General features: G+C 43.0%; 1 protein-coding gene across 3 annotated transcripts in view; it reads right to left on the reverse strand.

Moving 5' to 3' along the window:
* Positions 1-19,497, reverse strand: part of SGCD (sarcoglycan delta) — a 425,473-nt gene that overhangs the window by 49,662 nt on the left and 356,314 nt on the right. For all 3 annotated transcript variants that reach the window (XM_067566452.1, XM_067566450.1, XM_067566451.1), the window contains exons 5-6: positions 17,159-17,246; positions 14,286-14,405 (exon numbers count right to left, since the gene is read on the reverse strand). In XM_067566452.1, the coding sequence (XP_067422553.1) occupies positions 14,286-14,405; positions 17,159-17,246 (208 nt within the window). The remainder of the gene's footprint in view (positions 1-14,285; positions 14,406-17,158; positions 17,247-19,497) is intronic.

Genomic DNA, 19,497 nt, shown 5'->3' on the forward strand with positions numbered 1-19,497 from the left:
TGGCTCTCGCACACAATGAGCCTGCTTTGTTATTCAGTACCATGCCACGTGACATCTTGTACTGTTCCCTTGCAGACTATAAAAGAAGAGTCCATCCCTGATCCTTCATTTCAGAGTTGGCTGCTGGCATATTTATCAGGTGAGTGTCCATGATCATGCATTTCTTCCTCCGTACAAAATGGTGAAGCCAGATTTCCATCTTTATTAATTTGCATGTGCAGAGATGGACAATTAAAATAGAACTGAAGATGTTGCACTGGTAAACAACCGGTGGATTATTTTGCTGGCAGCACTAACTGGCAATCAACTCATAAGCAGACAGGCCAAAGATTTTCAAAACTGGATGACTAAATATGGACCTCTAAATCGAGACTAAAACATCTTAAAAAGTAGCCTAGTTTTGAAAAGCCAGTGGGAGCTGCTGGATGGTCAGTACTTTTGAAAATGAGGCCAATTATTTGCAGTGAGGCTAAATACAGACTTAAGAGCCTAACATTAGGCCGGTTTTGAAAATCTTGGCCATGAGAACTCAAAGTTGTGACTACAATTCAATAGGTAGGGACAAACTGCACTTGTCTAAAGAGAAACAAGGTAATGGCACAGATGAAAATGCACCCTGGTTATCTTTAAGTTATTTCCCACCCCTTCCTTTTTCATGATCAAATTTCTTTCTTGTTCCATTTGCTCTTTTATTAATAATCCTAAATCCCTGGAACATTTTTAGTATTGTGCATCATTGCTTTACAATAAAACAGGAGTCAAATTGTTCTATAAAGAGATTCTTAATTATTTTAAATGTGTTTGAACGTCTTTTTAAAAAACTCAATGTAGTTTCCTGTCATCTGAAATTAATCTTTTTCAGCTAGTCAGAGGACAATGTACACTGTCCGGATTTCCAAAAAGCCTCTGCAGTCATTATTATTGATCAGAATGTATTCAGCAACTCACTCATTAACATACATGTAACTAGGATCCCCTCTCTGAATCCCATCAGGTCAAATTGTGACATTCTTTAGAAAGTTAACAGCAGTGCCAACAGATTCCAGGGAAATAAATCCAATACAATATAGTCAATAATGATCTGCGCCTACTTCTTTTAATTCAGAGATACTTTAAAAGCCTTATTCATCCTTCATTAATGTTCTTAAATGAGTGAACGAAGTAATAGCGATAGCTCCCCTTGTAATTCCATCAAATCTGAAATCAATAGACGTTCCATTCTGGGGCTCACCAATATTAAAATGGCTAGGTTCAGCCAAGGTAGTGGAAAAAAGTCATAAATCTTCCTTTCTTTCTTTCTTTTGCAGTATAAAGACTAGTCACTGTTTTGTCATAACCAATATTGCGTCAGCTCTGCTGTGTTCTCTTTGCTTATGCCTTTTAAGACTTATGTAAGAAAATCAATTGTACTGTTGACAATTGTGTTCATTTTTAATCAAAACATAAAATGAAATATTTGGAAAACCCACAAAATCCTTAAACAAGCCAAAATTCAGGATGATTACCTTGGTACCGAACAATTATTATCTGTATTAATTCCCTTGAAAGGAAAAAAATGCCATCAACCTCATGGGCCTGATAATATAGAATTTTATAGACAAACCAATTTTCTTATATCTGGCGCCAATAAAACAGATAGTATACATAAAACCAATGCAATTTACATATCAGGAAGGAAGACCAGACTGCCTCCCTCCTCGGGAAAGTTTCTTGGGCCCCTGGATTTTGTTTAACATGCTGGCTTAAGACACCTGTTTTCTTGCTGTTGTCAGCTCCAGTTTTAGAAGTGAAGGACAAAGATGGCCACATAGGGACAAAAACTTTGAATATATTTCTTACTAGTTGTGTTCAAATTACTTAAGGTCAGATCCTAAAGTCCCTAGCCATGGCCAGATTGCACCTCCCTGTAAAACCTTTGGGAAGGAGATAAAGGGGACATCTCTGTGAGGCATTCCACCCATTGGATCAGAGGGCAGGATTTGCCTCCTAACCCTTTTCCCCAATTACAAAGCCAATGAAGCCTCAAGCTCCCCATGGATGTCAAGGTAGCAGAAGCAGGAGGCCAAGGGATCGGTGTTATCAGTAGTCCCAGTCTCAGTGCACTGCCTCAGGACTGATGCAGCCAAAAGCAGCCCCTAGGATACACTGCTAAAGGAGGATCCTCACTGCAGCAAGAGGTGACAATGAACCGTAAGCTGGCCTGACTACATTACCTCTGGGTACAGGGGAGAGGATGTGCCTTCTTTCTGCGGCCACCCACAGCTCACCCCTTCCTGTGAAGAGTCCCATCAGGGACTCTTGGAAAAGTGTCCCCTCCATGCATGGATCTCACAGCACGACTGGGCCCTCAGTTTGTACTCAGTGCTTACTAAGGCAAAATTCCCAGTGAATGTCATTCAGAGTTTGCCTGAGCAAACTTTAAGACTTCAGGATTTGGTCCTTAATCTGCCACTACAAGTGCACAGCCCGTATGGGGGAGTTAAATTTTAGTTCATCTCGGTACGGCTTGAGCAAGGCCAGCTGAGTAGTGGAACTTCCACAGATTTCAACTTCGTTGACTTTGCGAATGAGGGAATGGGGAGGTCACAGTTACCTAGTTTACTCCTTTAAGAAATAAATTGAGACTCTGAAAGGCTTGAAAACGTATGAACTAAAGGAAGTCCACATGGACCATCATCAAGTGTGTGTGTGTTTATTCAGTTTCAACAGCCTTGCTTCATGGTTAGAAGTCTTCTATGAAACGTAAGAGGAACAATGGAACTGAAAAGAACAGTTGTAACAAAACCGAGAAAAGACTTCAACTTATCGTGACCTCTGGTTATTTCCACCAAGGGTACACTTGGGCTCCTTCGACAACTGCTCTGCAGTTCAAAAATAGCAATGCTCGCTCTCATGGAGTTCTTTTGAAGCTATTCTTGGTGTTCTTGTCTAAAGTGCCAATTTCAGAGAGAAACTAAGGCACGTGCTTACACAGCAGGAATATTCAGTGCAAATTTTATCAAAGAGAATGTTCTGTCATGGAACAAATTATGTTATAAAGGCTGAGGAGAGCTCAAGAAATGTAATATGCATCTGCAATGCTTTTAATCTTGTTTCCAATATTTGGTAAATGTACAGTGTTTCTTTGTTAATCCCTATGACTTTTAATCAATACTAATCTAATGTTGGTTGAGCCTTCTTTTTCTTTGAACATGATTAAGGTAACGTATTTCAGCTTGGACAGTAAACCTATATACTTTATCTAAATGTTACCCTTTTTGTCTGAAATGTGAAAGCAAATGCAAGAGAAAGTTTAACGTTCTCCCCTTGGACATTATAAATAGTTATGATTGGTTTTTGGAGAAGGTGGCCAACTCTCTGTTCAAATGCACTGAAAATAGTCTCCACTGACTTAATACATATCCTCCAAACAGATGAAGAAGTTGAAAAGCATTTCTTCAAGAACAAAAAGACAGCTTAAGCTGTTCATCATTGATCATTTGAATTTCCTGCCTAATGAAACTGGATATAGTCTGAATTTGGATAAAAGCCAAAAACTTGTTCCTTTCAGTGTTTGATTTTTGTATGGACTCTTACTGATCCCAGATTTACGGATTTTTCATACCTGACTTTTATTTTGATACACATGTCTTCGAGGATTTATGATGTTGAGAATATTAAAACCTTTATATAATAATTTAAACTGAATGGACCCAAACAGTGTATACATAATTTTTAGTTGCTTGAAACAGGAGTTTAGTTCGATCAACGTATATGAAAAGATATATTTTCCTTGTCATTAATAAACTTTAAAAACTTTACTTGATTCCTTTGAACCTGTTCTAACTTCTTCTCAAGCACTGGGAACCCTCCTGCTCACATGTTTACCTGATTTTTCTTTTGCAAATGTGGGAAGCTGAAAGCGGTACCATTAAAGTCAATGGGAGCTTTGTCATTTATTTCAATAAGCATAGGATCAAGCCCGTAGAGATGGCCAAAGGGAACACAGGAAAAGTCTTTTTGATATCATGGGCCAAATCTTCAGCTGATGTAAGTGAGCTATGATAATTTACACCACTTGGGGATCTGGCCCATTTTAATCTATGAAGGAGTAGAACAATATTCGGTTTGCTAGTTCCTAACTCGTTGTAGCTTGTCTAGTAGACAGTTAAAGCCAAATGTCTTGGTTTTTACCTCTACAGAACAAAAGTGGTGTGAATCTAAATAATGCAAGTGATTATAACTATATTGTTTCTACACAATAGTGGAAGCAGAAAAGAGACACTAAAATATACAGAGCATTACCTCCAACGCTGGGATCCACGGAAAAATGAGCTGCATTCACTCAAAGTATCACTATAAGAAGTCTTAAGCCACAAAAACATTTTCTGTAACACTGGGGACTGAGCACTGAGCTTCTTGATTTCAGTGTTATAGTGTGACAAGAATCAACCACTGTGTCTTTAATACCTACATGAAGGTCCACTTAGGCATAATGGCACTTCTGCAGAACACAAGCTCAGGAAGTTGTGCTGTGTGAATTTGTGGGGGGAAGGAGGGTGGAGGGGGAGTGTGTGTGTGTGCTGGTCCGACTCAGAAGAACAAATAGAAGAATCTAAGTGAGTGACTGACAGGGGGGATGGGTGGAAGTTAGTTTTGGTAACATTGAAATAAAAAAGACCTAGAATTAGTGTTTCCGCCTGGATGTTAAACCCTGACATTCCGACATCTGAAGTTCTGACTATTCCCTGTTGAATACAACCAGGTCATTAACATAAAGGACATTGACTGCCCTATTTTAGCTGAGACACATTTGTCAGAAAGCTAATAGCAGCAAAGCTATTCAGGACAGGGACCACTGTGTCTTTCATATGTTCTCTAAACCACCACCTACACTTATATACTTATGCTTATTAGTGTAATTTGTGCTGGCATATCTGTATATGAAAATATCTGAGAAAGGGCCAAGGAAAAGATGAAAACCTACAGCATCTCCTACTTGTCTTGCCTTAGTCTAAAATGTTCAGACAGCCATGCCTTTTGTTGCTTTGAGTTTACACTCATCAGTTAAGCAGATATTTAGCAGAGGATCTTAATTCACCCACCATTGAAAGCAGAATTGTTAGGTCATGGATCTAGAGCAAAACCCATTGGAGTGGGCATTCCAACTTGTTCCTTAACCACCTCTTCCATCTACATATGGAGTTTCTCCCAACTGTCTTACATCTGCCTACCATTGTAGTGAGAGACCCAGACTATTCCACCAGCACCATTTATAGGACGACGTGCAATTTTGCCTTAATTGCAAATTAAGGCCAGGTCTGCGATACCCTTACTCACATGGGTGCCCCTTCTGGGCCAGATCCAAAGCCCACTGAAGTCAATGGATAGAGATGTTAAGTGTGCAGTCTCACTGAAGCCAACAGGAGTACCTGCGTGAATAAGGAATACTCCTGTGTGTAAGTGTTGTCCCTTAGCCTACACACTGGCCATTTTCAAATGCTCTGAAACATCAACTCATTATGCTTGCTGAGGGAGGCTGGATCATTCCTACATGGCAGTATGAGGATGTAATCTCCAAAAAAGGAATGCCCACTTGCAAGAACGAAGACACAGAAGGAAGTATAATGCAGGAGAACTCTCTTACTCAAGTCTGTGTTAGCTGCTTTTAAACGAATGATCAAAATGCCAACACTCTTGGAATGCCGGCTAACAAGAAACAAAACAACCGCCTCCTCCCCAACAAACAGCTAGAAGGATTTGAAGGTGAGAAAGAAACCTCATTTCCTCCCTCCGCTCAACTGCAATTCAGAGCCAAACAGTGCAAATGGATTACCTTTTCTCTAGTTACAGCGTATTGATTTCTCATCGCATCCCTTTTTGCTTGGTTAAATGTGATTTTTTTTTTTTACACCCTAGTGATGCAAAGAAAACACATGAGAACTTTGCTAAGACTCCAGTAACACAGCTTTGTCTGGCGAATAAGGGAAACGGAGACTATTTCCAGGCCTACTGCTGTCTAGGCTAAAATCTGTTCTCTACACTTGTCATAATGTTTCATCAGAATCCCAATTTTTCTTTTTGTCCAGTCTTCACTGCAGTGATGGCAGAAGGTGGCTCTCACTCCAAGATTACGTTATTAGAATTACGTAATGTCCTGAAGAGCACGCTCAGAATTGGGCAAAAACAGAATGAGTGGTGGAGGCTCACAGCTGCCTCCTAAAGAAGTGGTGTTCCACCATCTACAGCACAGTGCCTCGCTTTCATCAGACATAATCATCTTCTAGAGGTTTTTGCACAGGACAATTGTCACCACGGGCAAGATATATTAATTTTACCACAACCCACTCCAGTGACGTCTTCCCGTTTTTGGAAGAGCTAGCTACTGAAATGGCAGTCAGGATGTTTCCCCTCAGGAATACACACACAACGTCCCCCTCTATTTCAGCACTGGGATTCAAGATTGCGATTTGTCCACACACACGACGTTTCAGTGGACCTAATGGTGAGGTCACAAGGTCTGTTTCCTTTTGACTTGTATCAGACGTGCAGCTTTGCCTCCAAAGGAGGGAAACTAGTGCTACTATTCATGGCGCCATGCAGAATCCAGCCAAATGCCATTGTGAAAGCACGATTTCCACTGTAAAGAGTGGGCTGAGGTCTTGACCTGAACATTTCAGATAGAAACAGCCCTCACAGAAGTGAATATGATGAAAATTACTATAACTCCTGAAAGGTCCTGAGTTCATCATTTACCTCTGCTATACAAGTAACGGACAAGCAAATAACTTTGTGGCTAGTATTCATAAGAGCTCAGTTGGACCGTTATACTTACTCCGCTGTAGAAATCTCAGCTAACCCAATATGTAAAGGAAATGCCAAGAATTTACTAAAAGTGCAATGTTAAAAAATCGGGAGGCTTATTAGCTATCTATGCGGCTTGCACAGTACTGTAGCACCTCTTTTGTGCCTCCTTTGTGGATGCAAAGCTGTGGAGACAGATGGGATGGTTTGCACGGAGATATTAGTTCATCACATTCATATTAAATCGTGTCCTCTTCCTGACGAAATTGAAAAGCGCTGAGGACAATGCAAATTCCTTTTTCCTCATCCCTTGGGTAGCAGCAGTCCGATATTTGTGAACACAAGGTGGCAAAGCCAAAACAGATTAAACCAAAACCAAACCATTGGTTTAAAGTGATAGTTCTGTGAGGTCATTATACAGAGAGTTCTTTAACCATAGGCGTGCCAGGTTATGTTGCTTTCAATGGGAATTGCTTATTAACTAAAACCTTTATGGTGTTAATAGATTTCTCCTGTAAATAATGAAATAGAAATGTGCCTTTGGAACAAATGACTACAGACCTATTAATAAATTAGCAATTACATTTCAGCACCTGAGACTCAGCTTGAGTTACTAGAGACATTAGTGAAATCATACCAATAGGAAAAACTGTTCCAAAGAATAATGATCCCAAAGCAGAGAATGGTCCAGAAAGCAAGTGTAGTAAGCAATACACCCAACTTCTGTATACTGATGCTGCATTTCACGGTCCACATGGAATTTACCATGGGCTCCCACTTAGGGCCACAGAAGGATGTGAGCACAGTGGAATCAGGGCAGTTTTGCTACACAGGCATGGCTATAGGAGAGAAGGAAATGAAAGGGGCCAGCATACCTCCAAGTGGGCTCTGGCATTCTAGTGTGCAGGGGTGTATTGTGGGCAGAATGGGGGTTGGGTCAAACTCCCTTGCAGAAGAGCTATTGCAGTCATGAACCTGTGTGTTGAGGGTGCAGGATTCCATCCCACCATGACCTCAGGAAAGCACATCCCCTTTAGCTGGGCTATGCCATTGGGAGCGGATGTGATCCAGGATTTAGTGGTGGTGGCAGTAGTAACTATATTATGGTAGTTAAGTCTGAGACTTCATTGCTCTTGAGACAATCTCTGCCCTGGAATTTTTACATTTTATACAATAGGGGCCAGATCCAAAACCCACTGAAATCAAAGGAACTCTTAGATGCCTTATTAGTAATCTTTGTCGTACCACGAGAACCACCAAATACGGTACATTTGTACACTGACAACATCCCACGGTGTCTCAACGCAACTCCCACACGTATATATTGGCACTTCCTCGACAATTCAAAACTAGAGACCAAAATGGACAGGATACTGCATCGACACTCTCCATATTGTCTCGTTTTAAGCTGATCATAATTCATCTGGATTTCCACCAATATTCAGTAAAAGGAAAACATCAGTTCACATTCCACCATAAATATTAATCACCAGAGTTCGCTGGCAAGCTTTCTCGAAAACAAACTTTGAAATCTAACCTCCAAAAAGATGTCAAGGCCTTTGGGAGAACTGATTCCAGCATGTCATCTGATGTTGTCTTAAAAGGCTAAATTAAGCATCTGACCACAGTTTAATTTCTGTAAAAACTCACACTAATTTAAATTGCATTAGATTTAATTAAAAATGCTTTTGTATGGAGATAATAATGTAACTCTGGTAATTAGTATCAAGTGGCATCTAGAGGGCATATTTAAAAACTAATCTGGAGAATAAATAGAGCTAATTAACAGTTAGAATAATGCTTTATGATTATCCTTTGTTTATAAATGCCATAATGTTCAATGTGTTGTTAAACGAAATTGGTAATTAATGTGTATCAAAGTTCTTTTTCAATGTTCTTTTATTGAAGCGTCTCTCACATACAATGTTTCTCAGATGATCAGAATGTATTTTATTTGAGAGGGGAACTGTTTTATACAGTACAACAAGTGAATTTAGTTAGGGCCACTTTGTTTCTCCTTCCACTATTCAGAATGTGTGAATTTATGAGCCTTTGGGAGACACCCAGATCAGCACTAGATTGTGTCTTTTTTGTGTGTGTGTGCCAAGCTGTTCTGTCTGAGGGACGATACAGGGAACCTTAAGCTGTTCTCCTCAGTGAATTTCTGCCACAAGGGACTCAATGAGAAATGAAGTACTACTCAATGGGAGTAATGGTGGCAGATTCTGCCTCTTAGGGCTTGACTGTGAAACAAAGACATACCCCGTAGTATGGAGGATGACCCAATAGTTAGGACACTTGCCTGGTAACCAGGTTACATTCTCCACTCTGCCACAGACTCCCTGTGTGTCCTTCGGCAAGTCACTTAGTCTCGCTGTGCCTCAGTTCGCCGTGTGTAGAAGGGCGTAATAGCACTGCACAACCTCACAGGGGTGCATGAAGGTAAATGCATTAAAGATCTGAGGTGGTCAAATATTATGGTAACGAGGGTCATATAAATACCTAAGGCAGAGAAAGGCAAGAGGGATTTATGGCTGCCCATCCCAGGGAAAGGAATAGTGGGTCAAGGGGAGACAGTTCTTTCATTGCACCAGAAACTAGTAAGACTGCTCCCCATCCTGCACAGCTAAACTGGCTGGTGTGCTGATGGACCAGAACCAAAGCTCTGCCGATTCCCTAATCCTCCCTGCCCACCTGTTCTGGGCATAGACAGCAATAGGTGGGCAACAGCATCTCTTAGCTCTGCATACTTGGACACAAGGTCTGGGTAACTTACGTGGGATGGTTTCTTATTTCCCTCCCACCTCTTTGTAGGCATGCACTTCAATCCGCAATCAAGCCTTCAGTGACGTACAGTTCAGACATAATATCTTGTGAATGGAAAAAGGTGGTTGGTCCATTGCAGATGCTCCACTGAAAGATGATGGCTTTTAAAAAAATATGGGCCAGATTTTCAAATGAGCTTTGCTACCATTTAGGCAACTAAACAAAGTGGTCAAAGTGCCCGGACCCCAGGCAGACAGTTCTCCTCCTGGGGCATTTTCAAAGTGGTCAAACTCTCTCTTATGTAGAGAGGTTTTTAAAAACGATTGGGAGTATTTAAAAAAAAAAAAAAAAAACCAGGACTACGCCAAAGAAAATACTATTAAGTGTGAGGAATTGAGCGGGGGGAAGGGTGTAAATCTGATCCTTTGTGCTCTGAAGGGTTAAAAAAGCCCATAAAAAGTTTAAATGCCACATCAAATATAACATATGCCCTCCTAGTACCTGTTATAAAGGTCTGTATTTCAGACTTTCTATCGGATTTTTAATGCCTTGCTAATACTGAAAAAGTCTTTAAAATTCAAAGCAGAAAGTCAGTCTCAAAAGAAAACATCGCTTTTGTCATTTTAAGGCTTTAGAACTATGTGGCAGAACCAACTTTGAAAAAAGTACAAATGAAGACACTAATTACAAATAATAAGATTACGTGTCCAACAACTGCTGCTCTAACCTCTCTGAGATGACTTTCATGCCGGATTTCAGTCCTACGCATCCTGCTGTAACAAGGACATGGATAGCAATAACAAGAACAAGTCGATATTATTTACATAGTGCAGATAAGTGTCAGCAGAGACACACCAAGAGCACCTGATATCTCAAAGTGATTAGTGGACGTTGCCTCTGCACTAGTTGGACTAGCCTCATGTAAGGATTGGCAGCACTTGAACCTACGCCTGCAACGAGACCAGGAACCAACATCCTCACGCTGTCAGCCAGCGGCTTCTGTCACCTGGCCACGCCCTGCAACTCACAATTCGGAGGTTCCACACACCATGGGAAGTCCCGCCTCAAGTGATCCACTGACAGTTGTCTTAGTGATCCCTGATTGGCTCCTCGATTCTATGTAAGCCCACGGGGCATGCCAGGACGTGTCCAGCCAACCCTGTGGACTCCTAGCTAGGTGCCATGACCGTCCTGCTTCTCTGCTTCTGAACATCTGGTGTTGACCTCAGCTCCAACTTGGATCCTGACGCCCACTCAACACCCGGAACCCTCGGCCCAGTTCCTGACCCCGTCTCTGGCTCTGACCCTGGGCTTGACTCTTGACCACAACACCAGCTCTGACCCCAGCTTCAGTTCCTGGCTCCCAAGACCCTGCCAGTAGTCCTGCCTACCTATGCCCAGGGTCCCGACAATGTGCCTGGACCTCCCCCATAACCTGTGGAGAAGGCTGGCCCTGTGGGGACGTGGAGGCAGGGGGCTGCCCCCCACCTGGCATGTCACAAAATGTATTAGTCATGCCTGGACAAGTTGACAATCCTCCCAGGAGAAGCTTCACACATTTGAAACACAAATGGTGCAGCTGTCATCTGAGGCCCCCTGGGCGCAGCTCACCTGGATACACAACAAAAACACCGCCTGCTACAGTTAAAAAGAAAGGTGGGACCCTGCGCTTACACATGGACTACCAGATCCTTAACCAGGTAACCATTAGAAATTGGTGCCCTCTCGCATTCATTCTGGAATTGTTCGACCACATTCTGTATAGCCGCTTCCAATCCTTATCCTGGCTCTAGTTCCAGTGTGGAGGAATAAGTGGCATGCTGATCGTCAACATCAGGAAGGCCTGGCATTTGCTGTGGGACAGAAGGTGCAGCTCCAAGGATGAAGTCCGGATCACTGAGACTTGAACCTGCTAGGTAACCAATATCCTCACACTGTCACCACCGTGACCCACAGTCCTCAGAGGTTGCACACCACAGTAAGTTCTGCCTCAAGTAAGCTGGCTGACGGTGCTCTTAGTGATCTCTGACTGGCTCCTTGAAGTGTCCAGGCAATAACATGGATTCCTACTTAGCTGCCTTGACTGTCCTGCGTCTCTGTCTTTGAACTCCTGATACCGACCTCGGCTCTGACTTGCATCCTGACTCCCAGGCGACCCCTGGAACCTCAGCACCTAGACTCTGATACCTGGTATTGACCTTCGGCCAATTCTTGATCCCATCTCCGGTTCTGTCCCTCAGCTTGACTCCCGACTCAGACTCCGGCTTTGATCCTCAACTTGACTCTGACACCAGCTCGGACCCCTGGCTTTGGTTCCTGTTCCCAAGCTCCTGCACTACTCCTGCCTGCTTTCACACAGGTGAAACACCCAGACAAGAACACTGGAAGGAAAACAAACATATGGTATAACATCTCCTGGCACGGTAAGCAGCTGTGGCAAAAACTTTTGGAGACACAGTTAGGTTACAAGAAATGCGGGTGAAAAAAAATCAAAGCCAAACAAACTCTGAAAATGTTGGAGCTCAAGGTTACTAAAATACTGTGCAGTGTAACCTCAATTCTCCTGTCATATATTTTCTTCTTTCATGTCTCTGCTTAAGCCTGATAAAACCTTGAGAGAGATTCTGCTGCAAACATAAATAAAAATGCACTCTAGCATTAGCCAGATCCCCGCTCCTTCTGTTCCAGTGACTAAAATGAGGCATAAACTCAAACTGATATATCTAAAACTACTGTTGGTTCCACCGGAGCAATTCAAATACATAATAGACAAATATTTTTCAAGCTATATAATCTGAAAAGGAATATTTGCAACCTGTGGAATACTCCAGCTTTTTATCTGTTAATTATCATTTTGTTTGACCAAGAAAAATGGTCTAAAATATCTTCTGCTCTGAGATCTCCAGAAGAATACTTAGACTGATCATCTCCCGAATTCACAGTAATTGATTTGATTGAATATCCCTGAAAAGTACAGTGGGATAGGAGATTGTGCTGAGAGCCTAATGTTGTGGTATAGATTCAATGGCTCTAAAACCCTGCACATTTGGCTTTAACGGTCAATTTTTTTCATTTTCTAATAAAAAAGACACTATAAAGTCTGGGAAGCCCAAAATTATGAAATCCATATAAACGTATAAGTATTCTATATAGAAAGTGATACCTATAGATAGGTATATTACCGAGCTGTGTAGGTTGTTTTATTTTTTAAACAAACACTTAAATGCTCTTTTTTCTCACATAAAAACATCCTCCACCAACACTTCTTTGCAAACCTATTATAAGCAAAGAGCCAGCACTGTACTGGAAGGCAACAGATTTAGTAAACTCAGAGACTCTAAGGCCAGAAGAGACCATCATGATCATCTAGTCTGACTTCTGCACATTGCAGGCCACAGCACCTCACCCGCCCACTCCTGTACTAGACCCCTAGCCTCTGGCTGAGTTACTGAAGTCCTCAAATCATGGTTTAAAGACTTCAAGTGACAGAGAATCCACCACTGACACTAGTTTAAACCTGCAAGTGCCCCATGCTGCAGAGGAAGGTGAAAACACTTCAAGTCCCTAAGGGGTCACGATACAGAACAATGAGAAAAAACGTTTAAAGATGATTAAACGCACCTTAACAGTCTCTTTTCCACCTAACTGAAATAAACACAAAGAGCTAAACTCAGACCCAGTTTACACAAGCGAACGCCAGCATAAACTTTGACAGAAGGACCTGGTGCAGGAAACGCTGGGGAGCTAGCTGATAAAAGCTGCAGTGGCATAAGAGACAAGCCTCGGATTTATAGAGTAGCGGCTTTTCAGGGCAAGCACAGCCCTTCAAGTAAATGAAGCTGGTCAAAGAGGAGGAGCAGCAGGGGTTGCACCAATTCTGTGGCTTCTGACAGAGAATCTTGCCAGTAGGATTCCTATGGAGTCCCGGCAGGAGTTCAAATTACTCCAGCCTATTTTGAATTACTCAAAAGTTCCAGTGGAGGATAACAGTGGCGAGCCTGGCTGCCTGTCAATGGGGTGAATCCTTTATTGGGTCTAGCGGATTAAGCGATGCCAGCAAAAGAGTCTGCTGGGCTCAAAGACACACCAAACTCTCAGATGGATAGTAAAGAAAAATTAGGTAACATAAGATCAAGGCTCATAAAATATCAAGGAAATTAGTATGGAGCCTAAAAAAGATGTGGACAGCAGTTCTTCTAAAAATCTTATTGCTTTAGAACAAATCTAGTGTTGGTGAAAGACACCAGATCAACAGGACTTATCCCCAGGACAGTGACTGTGGCCGTGAAAGCTCCCCCAAGCTGCTCCATCATTGTCCTTGACCATGGACCCAAAGGATTGAGCGGGTAAACTCAGCCTCCAAAACCACCCAGGATTTGGCCACTCTGCTAAGACTGCCAAAACTATTGATGGTATGGTCACTTCTCCAGTGAGAACTGGACTATGGCCACACGTAACTTACTATAAAGGCTAGCAAACAGCCATCAGATGCCAGCAACTGTTGGTTGCGATCAGCTTGAGACACATTCAAAGCAATGATGTAGGTGCAAGGCAGGGAGTCCCATTACTAATCCCATGAGCAGTCTAGTCTCCCAAGACCTGATCCAACCCCCACGGATGCCAAGAGGAGTCTTTGCGTTGTGTTGTGTTCAAAGGGAGCTGGACTAAACCCTTAGAAAACTTTCAGAGAAGTTTAGATCAGTTTTAAAACAGCTGATTTGTCAAAGATCTGTTACCTAAAACTCTCAGTCTCTCTGCTCCAACGACCACTTCGCTGTCATCTGCAGAAAACAGCAATTTCCCAGAGAGGGTTTTCACCTCGAATTTTTGGCCGTGCGCTTCCACTGCTTGAGGACCTAAAATGGGAGAAAAGATTTAGTCCAGGTTTTCTGCTGATCTTATGAAGAAAATCATAAGGTATTTGGCGAATGTAATAAGCCTGAGTGTTGGAATGATCCCAGTAACTCTGCATATGCAATCTACAGTTTGATGGACCACTGAGTGATATGTCTCCTCTTGAGAGCGTGACTTGTCTTTAGAAAAGGATAATAACGATACTTTCTGCTAAGATTGCAAACTGCCCTATAAAAATTACCATGATTTCTGCCCATGCCTTCATGAACACCTGGGAGTTTTTGCTAAAGAAAGATCCAGGCATGAAATGTTACCAGCCCTGATTTAAGTGCATTGGCAGAGTTGTACAAGGAATCAAGATTTTTGCAAGGCCTGAGTATATGAAAAGGTGGAAAGAAAGAAGTCGAACATCTGCCCATGCTTTGCAATCTAATGCTGAAAACTCTCTGGCAATGCGTTTTGTTCTACATCTGACAAACATTACCTGCCCTTGTGAAAACAGCTGACCCTTCTGCAACTTGACCTGGGCTCAGCTTTGTAAAAATCACCATTTAACATTCCTCTCTTACCTATCCTAATCCATGCACACCAAAATCTCACTGGGATTTGCCAGTGCTCATGGTAGATGATCAGACTCAAATATTTCTCTCACTGTCTCCCTGACTGGTCTCACTTCTCAGAGGAGAAAAGAAATGACTCTTGAAGGGCCAAAGTTTTTAAATGCGGGGTCTAACATTGTGTGCTCACAATTGTTTGCTAACCCGCTTGTGTGCACTAGCATTTGTGCATGCCAATGCTGCCTGAGTACACACATCATTGATTGTGTACATTAACACTGGTGGGAGCGGAAGGTAGAAGCTGTTTAATTCTGTAGACACACTGAAGGATCCTGTAAACCATTCTGAGAAAAATCTCACACATTTTGGCAGCTTTTAGACTTGAATTTCTCTCCTTCTACCTACCCTCTACTGCAACGTGTTCAACACGGGCCTACGTCTTCAGACCACTCAGAAACTGACTCTGGTGCAGAATGCTGCAACCTGCTTACTAATCAGAGTGTCACACTGAGATCTCACAACATCAGCTTCCCATGAGCTGTGCTGGCAGACCTGTGAATTCTCTGTGTGGAGTGCCAGGTGTTTGTTTAACTGCTAAAGCCTAACATGGAAACAGGTTACCTGAGAGGACAGCCTCGCTCTGCATGCCTTTCCTCCTCAGCTGAGGTCAGCAGAGTTGCTTAAACTGGAGATCTTTCAATTTAAAGCGATGGGAGCAGCAGGCAGAGTGTTCTCAATGCAGGTCTCTCAGCTGTAGGTGTCTCTTTCCCACTCCTCACTAAAGAACTTGTGTTGGAGACACACGGTGTGATCCCAGCCTTTTTCTGAGGCATGCAAGGGGGAGGTGGGCTGGGGGACCCAGAGGGCGCCCCTACATTAGAATACCGTTACTGCTGTCATCAGGAGCTGGCGTTTAACCTCTGGAGCGGAGATTTTTAGGGTAGTTATATTTAGGTTCAGTTATATTCTATGGTATCATATCCTTTACCATGACTTCTAAGTGTATGCAACGATACCCCAGGCAAGTGAAGGGTGTTTCTTGCAGCCTTTCTACAAAAAATATTTATACTGCATGGATCCCCGTGGTGACGGAGCGCCTGACATTCCAAGCCAAACAGGCTGAGGTTTTCCAAAAGTTAACCTGAAAGGCCATCACTAGAGCTTGCATCTGTATTAACCAGTTGGCTGTGCTGGGTCTCCTTTCAGTGTTGGCATGGGGTGTGCCTCACCCGGTGTGTGCTCTGTGCGTACGCCTGCCTGACAGAGCTGCTATAACTTCTACTAACAGCCATCCAGACCTTTCCAAGCTCTGTCAAAGCAGAGTCACGCAAGTGACGCAAAGATGCTGTGGCAAATGATCAACGAAGTAAACAAGTTCCTTTCAAATGGCACAAGCTGGGAGCTTGGCGTTGAATTTATGTCTCACCTCAAGGCAGTTTTCACATGTGCACCTTAAGACATTGGTTACTGACGCTGTTTGTTTAATTATTTAGCACTGTGACTGGAGGTCAGGTGTTTCATAAGCAAGTCAGACAATTCAAACTCATGTAGAAACAACATGTTTATGGATTACTGGCTGTGCCACACAGCAATATTTCTCCCTGGCCATGGACTGCTCTATTTACATATTTAGCATTTTACATGCCGGCTCTCGACACAAATCACACATGCTCTCAAAGACACACACGTGCTGTGGATTTCTGAAACAACAGTTTCCCCATCCAACATGAAGAGCTCACGCCCGTGAAAACAAGGGTTCTTTGGCAGTAAGAGAGACTTTGGGTTTGGAAAGCACTAAACTGCCAAGTGTCTGTGCACAGCTGCTGCAAAGTTCTAGAGATCTTAGGCAAGTTAAAAGTATCTTGGGACCATCTTGTGCCTATTACAAATGAAATGTCAGACTGAGTATTTTCTTCCTGACCCTGAAGTCATACAATTAACCTTTTGTCTCTGGACTGACTTTCAAATGAAAATGATTTTCTGCTTTCTTATTAGAAATATGCAGCCCACTTCTTCTCCCGCACAGCTCTAACATTCTTCTCTTTTGTTCCTCCAAAGCAGAGCTAACTTTCATCTTGTACTTTACTAAAAGACTTAGCTACCCCTCCTCTGTGCTGTTTAATGATAGTAAGTTATCCCACAGCACAGGGTCCTTTCTGTCTTCATAATGCTTTCTCCTGGTGTTTTCTCTTCCTTACCTGTTACAAGACGAGTAAGGACTTGATTCTTCTCATTGAGAATGTTCACTGTAACATTTCTGGCAGATTGGAAGTACAATGGATTGCCCTATAATAAGAGCACAAGAGAAAGCAAATGAGAAGGATGCTTAAAGAACAACACTCTTGAGAAAGCCTGTGTGGGATGTGTACGTTCGGCCACAATGCTCCTAGATTCTGAAAAACGGTCACAAAGTTAGGAGCCTGTCTGAAGTGCAGGTAAGATGTGCGAGTGTGTTTGTGTTTGGATTGCACACTGCATCAGAACATACACCTGAGAGTGACCACGCGGTGGGTGTTACATGTCCCCACCAGTGTCCGGGGGCAGGAGAATTCTGATCTGATGGTGTTTCACTCACACATTGCATTCACTTTGCACAGGCTTAAATGACTAATCCCACTTCCCTCTTTGCCCTGGGTCGTGCACTCAAACTAATCTTCCTTTAGAAACTGCCACTTTTACTCCCGGTATAATCTGATCAATCCGTGCGGGGAGTCTGATTTGAACTGCCTGAAGCTTTAGGGGTTTGGATCTGGGGTTTGGGTCGGGCCTCTCATTAGTTACCGCAGTGCAGTTGGTAATCAAACCTTTAACGTCTGCATAAAATTCCAGATTAAGCGAGCAAGTGTCATTTTGTGAGCGTGGCGTGTGTGGGGGGTGCATATGTGGTGTGTAAGTGTGTGTGTGCGGGGGGGGACATGAATGAGAGAGATTCTTGATAACAATTTAAAACCGCTTTTGTTCTCAATCCACTTACGAAGCGTACCGTGCATACCGTTATATGACGTTGAAATACAGCCCACAGAGCAGAGCCAGATTCAACCCATTGATTTCAAAAGAGTTGCACAGCTGGATTTGGCCCTACCGCTTTAGCCCACAGCCTTTTGTCTGCTCTTGACTATTCCATTTTTCAATTAATCAGTGGGGGGAAAAAAGAAATAAATAAGAGCAGCTGTTGCAACATGAGACCCTTACGGCTCCTTAGCACTGGCCTTTTCAGGTGTCTTACCCACACAAGGAAGCCAAAGGAAACGAGCTGGCTCTGTCTGTCTAAAAGCACATGCAGGGTACCTACTAGCCAGAGATCTCCAACAGCCTCTCACTAACAGCAGCCACAGATCACACAGTACGGGTTGCTCAGCGGTTGCTGATACCAAAGGCACCGACGGGGTGACCACATCTAAACTTAATGCGCGTGGTGGAAATGATCTCTCCAGATGAGCAATCAGTATTCAAGTGCAGTGTCTAAGCCAGGCATCTGTGCAGGGCTATTATTTCCAGGAGAGTTTAAGGGGGAAATTCATCAACTGCCTAAACCCACCCTAACAGTCAAAGTTGTACAAGAACTATAACAATAAAAACAAGTCTCTGGTTCCTTCTAGCTAATGCAGTTCCTTAGATGCCCAAACCTTCTCCCATTGAAGACTGTTTCAAAGGTTTTCTTGACTTCAGCTGGAGGAGGACAGGGACCTTGCTGATCAGCATACATTTCCTGGTCCCCAGCTTGGCAGTCTGTATCATATCTGACATTTATAGCACACCTTTTATCCACAAAGCTCCCAAAGCATGTTACAATGTACACACAGGATGGAATTTTCAACAGCGCTCCATCTCTGCTCCCTCTGAAGTCAAAGGGAGTTTTGGCAGTGACTTTGACAAGTAGGGAGTAAGACCATTTCAGACAGCTCATGAAAATCCCACCCACAGGGATCACTTAATCTGCCACTGAAATGCAGCCACCTCTGGGGTGGCAGGCTGCAGCCATCTGCATTACTGGCATACAGGACACTGCACAGCAGCGGGCGATGATGTTACTAATGTGAATGAGGACTCTGGGGCCAGTCCCCTTCCTTAAGAATAGTGCCATAGGACTTCTAATGGCTACATGGAACAGATAGCAAATCGGTTATTAAGGTCATATCTGGAAATACCGACTTGGCATGGAACTCAACCAGCATAGCTCTCCTGACTTCACTAAAGCTACACTGATATACACCAGCTGAGTTCTGGCCCAATGTGCCTAGTTCAGGATGAAGAAGGGCTCTCTTTGGCCCCGATCAGACTAAAAACTATGGCCCTAGGGCATCGATATCAGATCTGATGCTTACACCATTAAGCTATCCCAGCCAGCATACGTAAAACTTCATTTTCCCACTCTTCACAAAGCCCGCACTGACCCTGGGACTCCCCCACACTTGCTAACAAGCCCCTGATTTACTGGATATTACTTATTATTATTATTGCCACCACAGTGTGCAAAGGGCTTTCCAACGTAGGGTAAGAGACAGTCCTTGTTCCAAGGAAGACACAATCGGGAAGA

This window comes from Emydura macquarii, unplaced genomic scaffold (genome assembly GCF_026122565.2).
Source record: "Emydura macquarii macquarii isolate MOO-44397 ecotype Brisbane River unplaced genomic scaffold, CSIRO-AGI_Emac_v2 contig_2768, whole genome shotgun sequence".
NCBI classification, from domain to species: domain Eukaryota; kingdom Metazoa; phylum Chordata; order Testudines; family Chelidae; genus Emydura; species Emydura macquarii.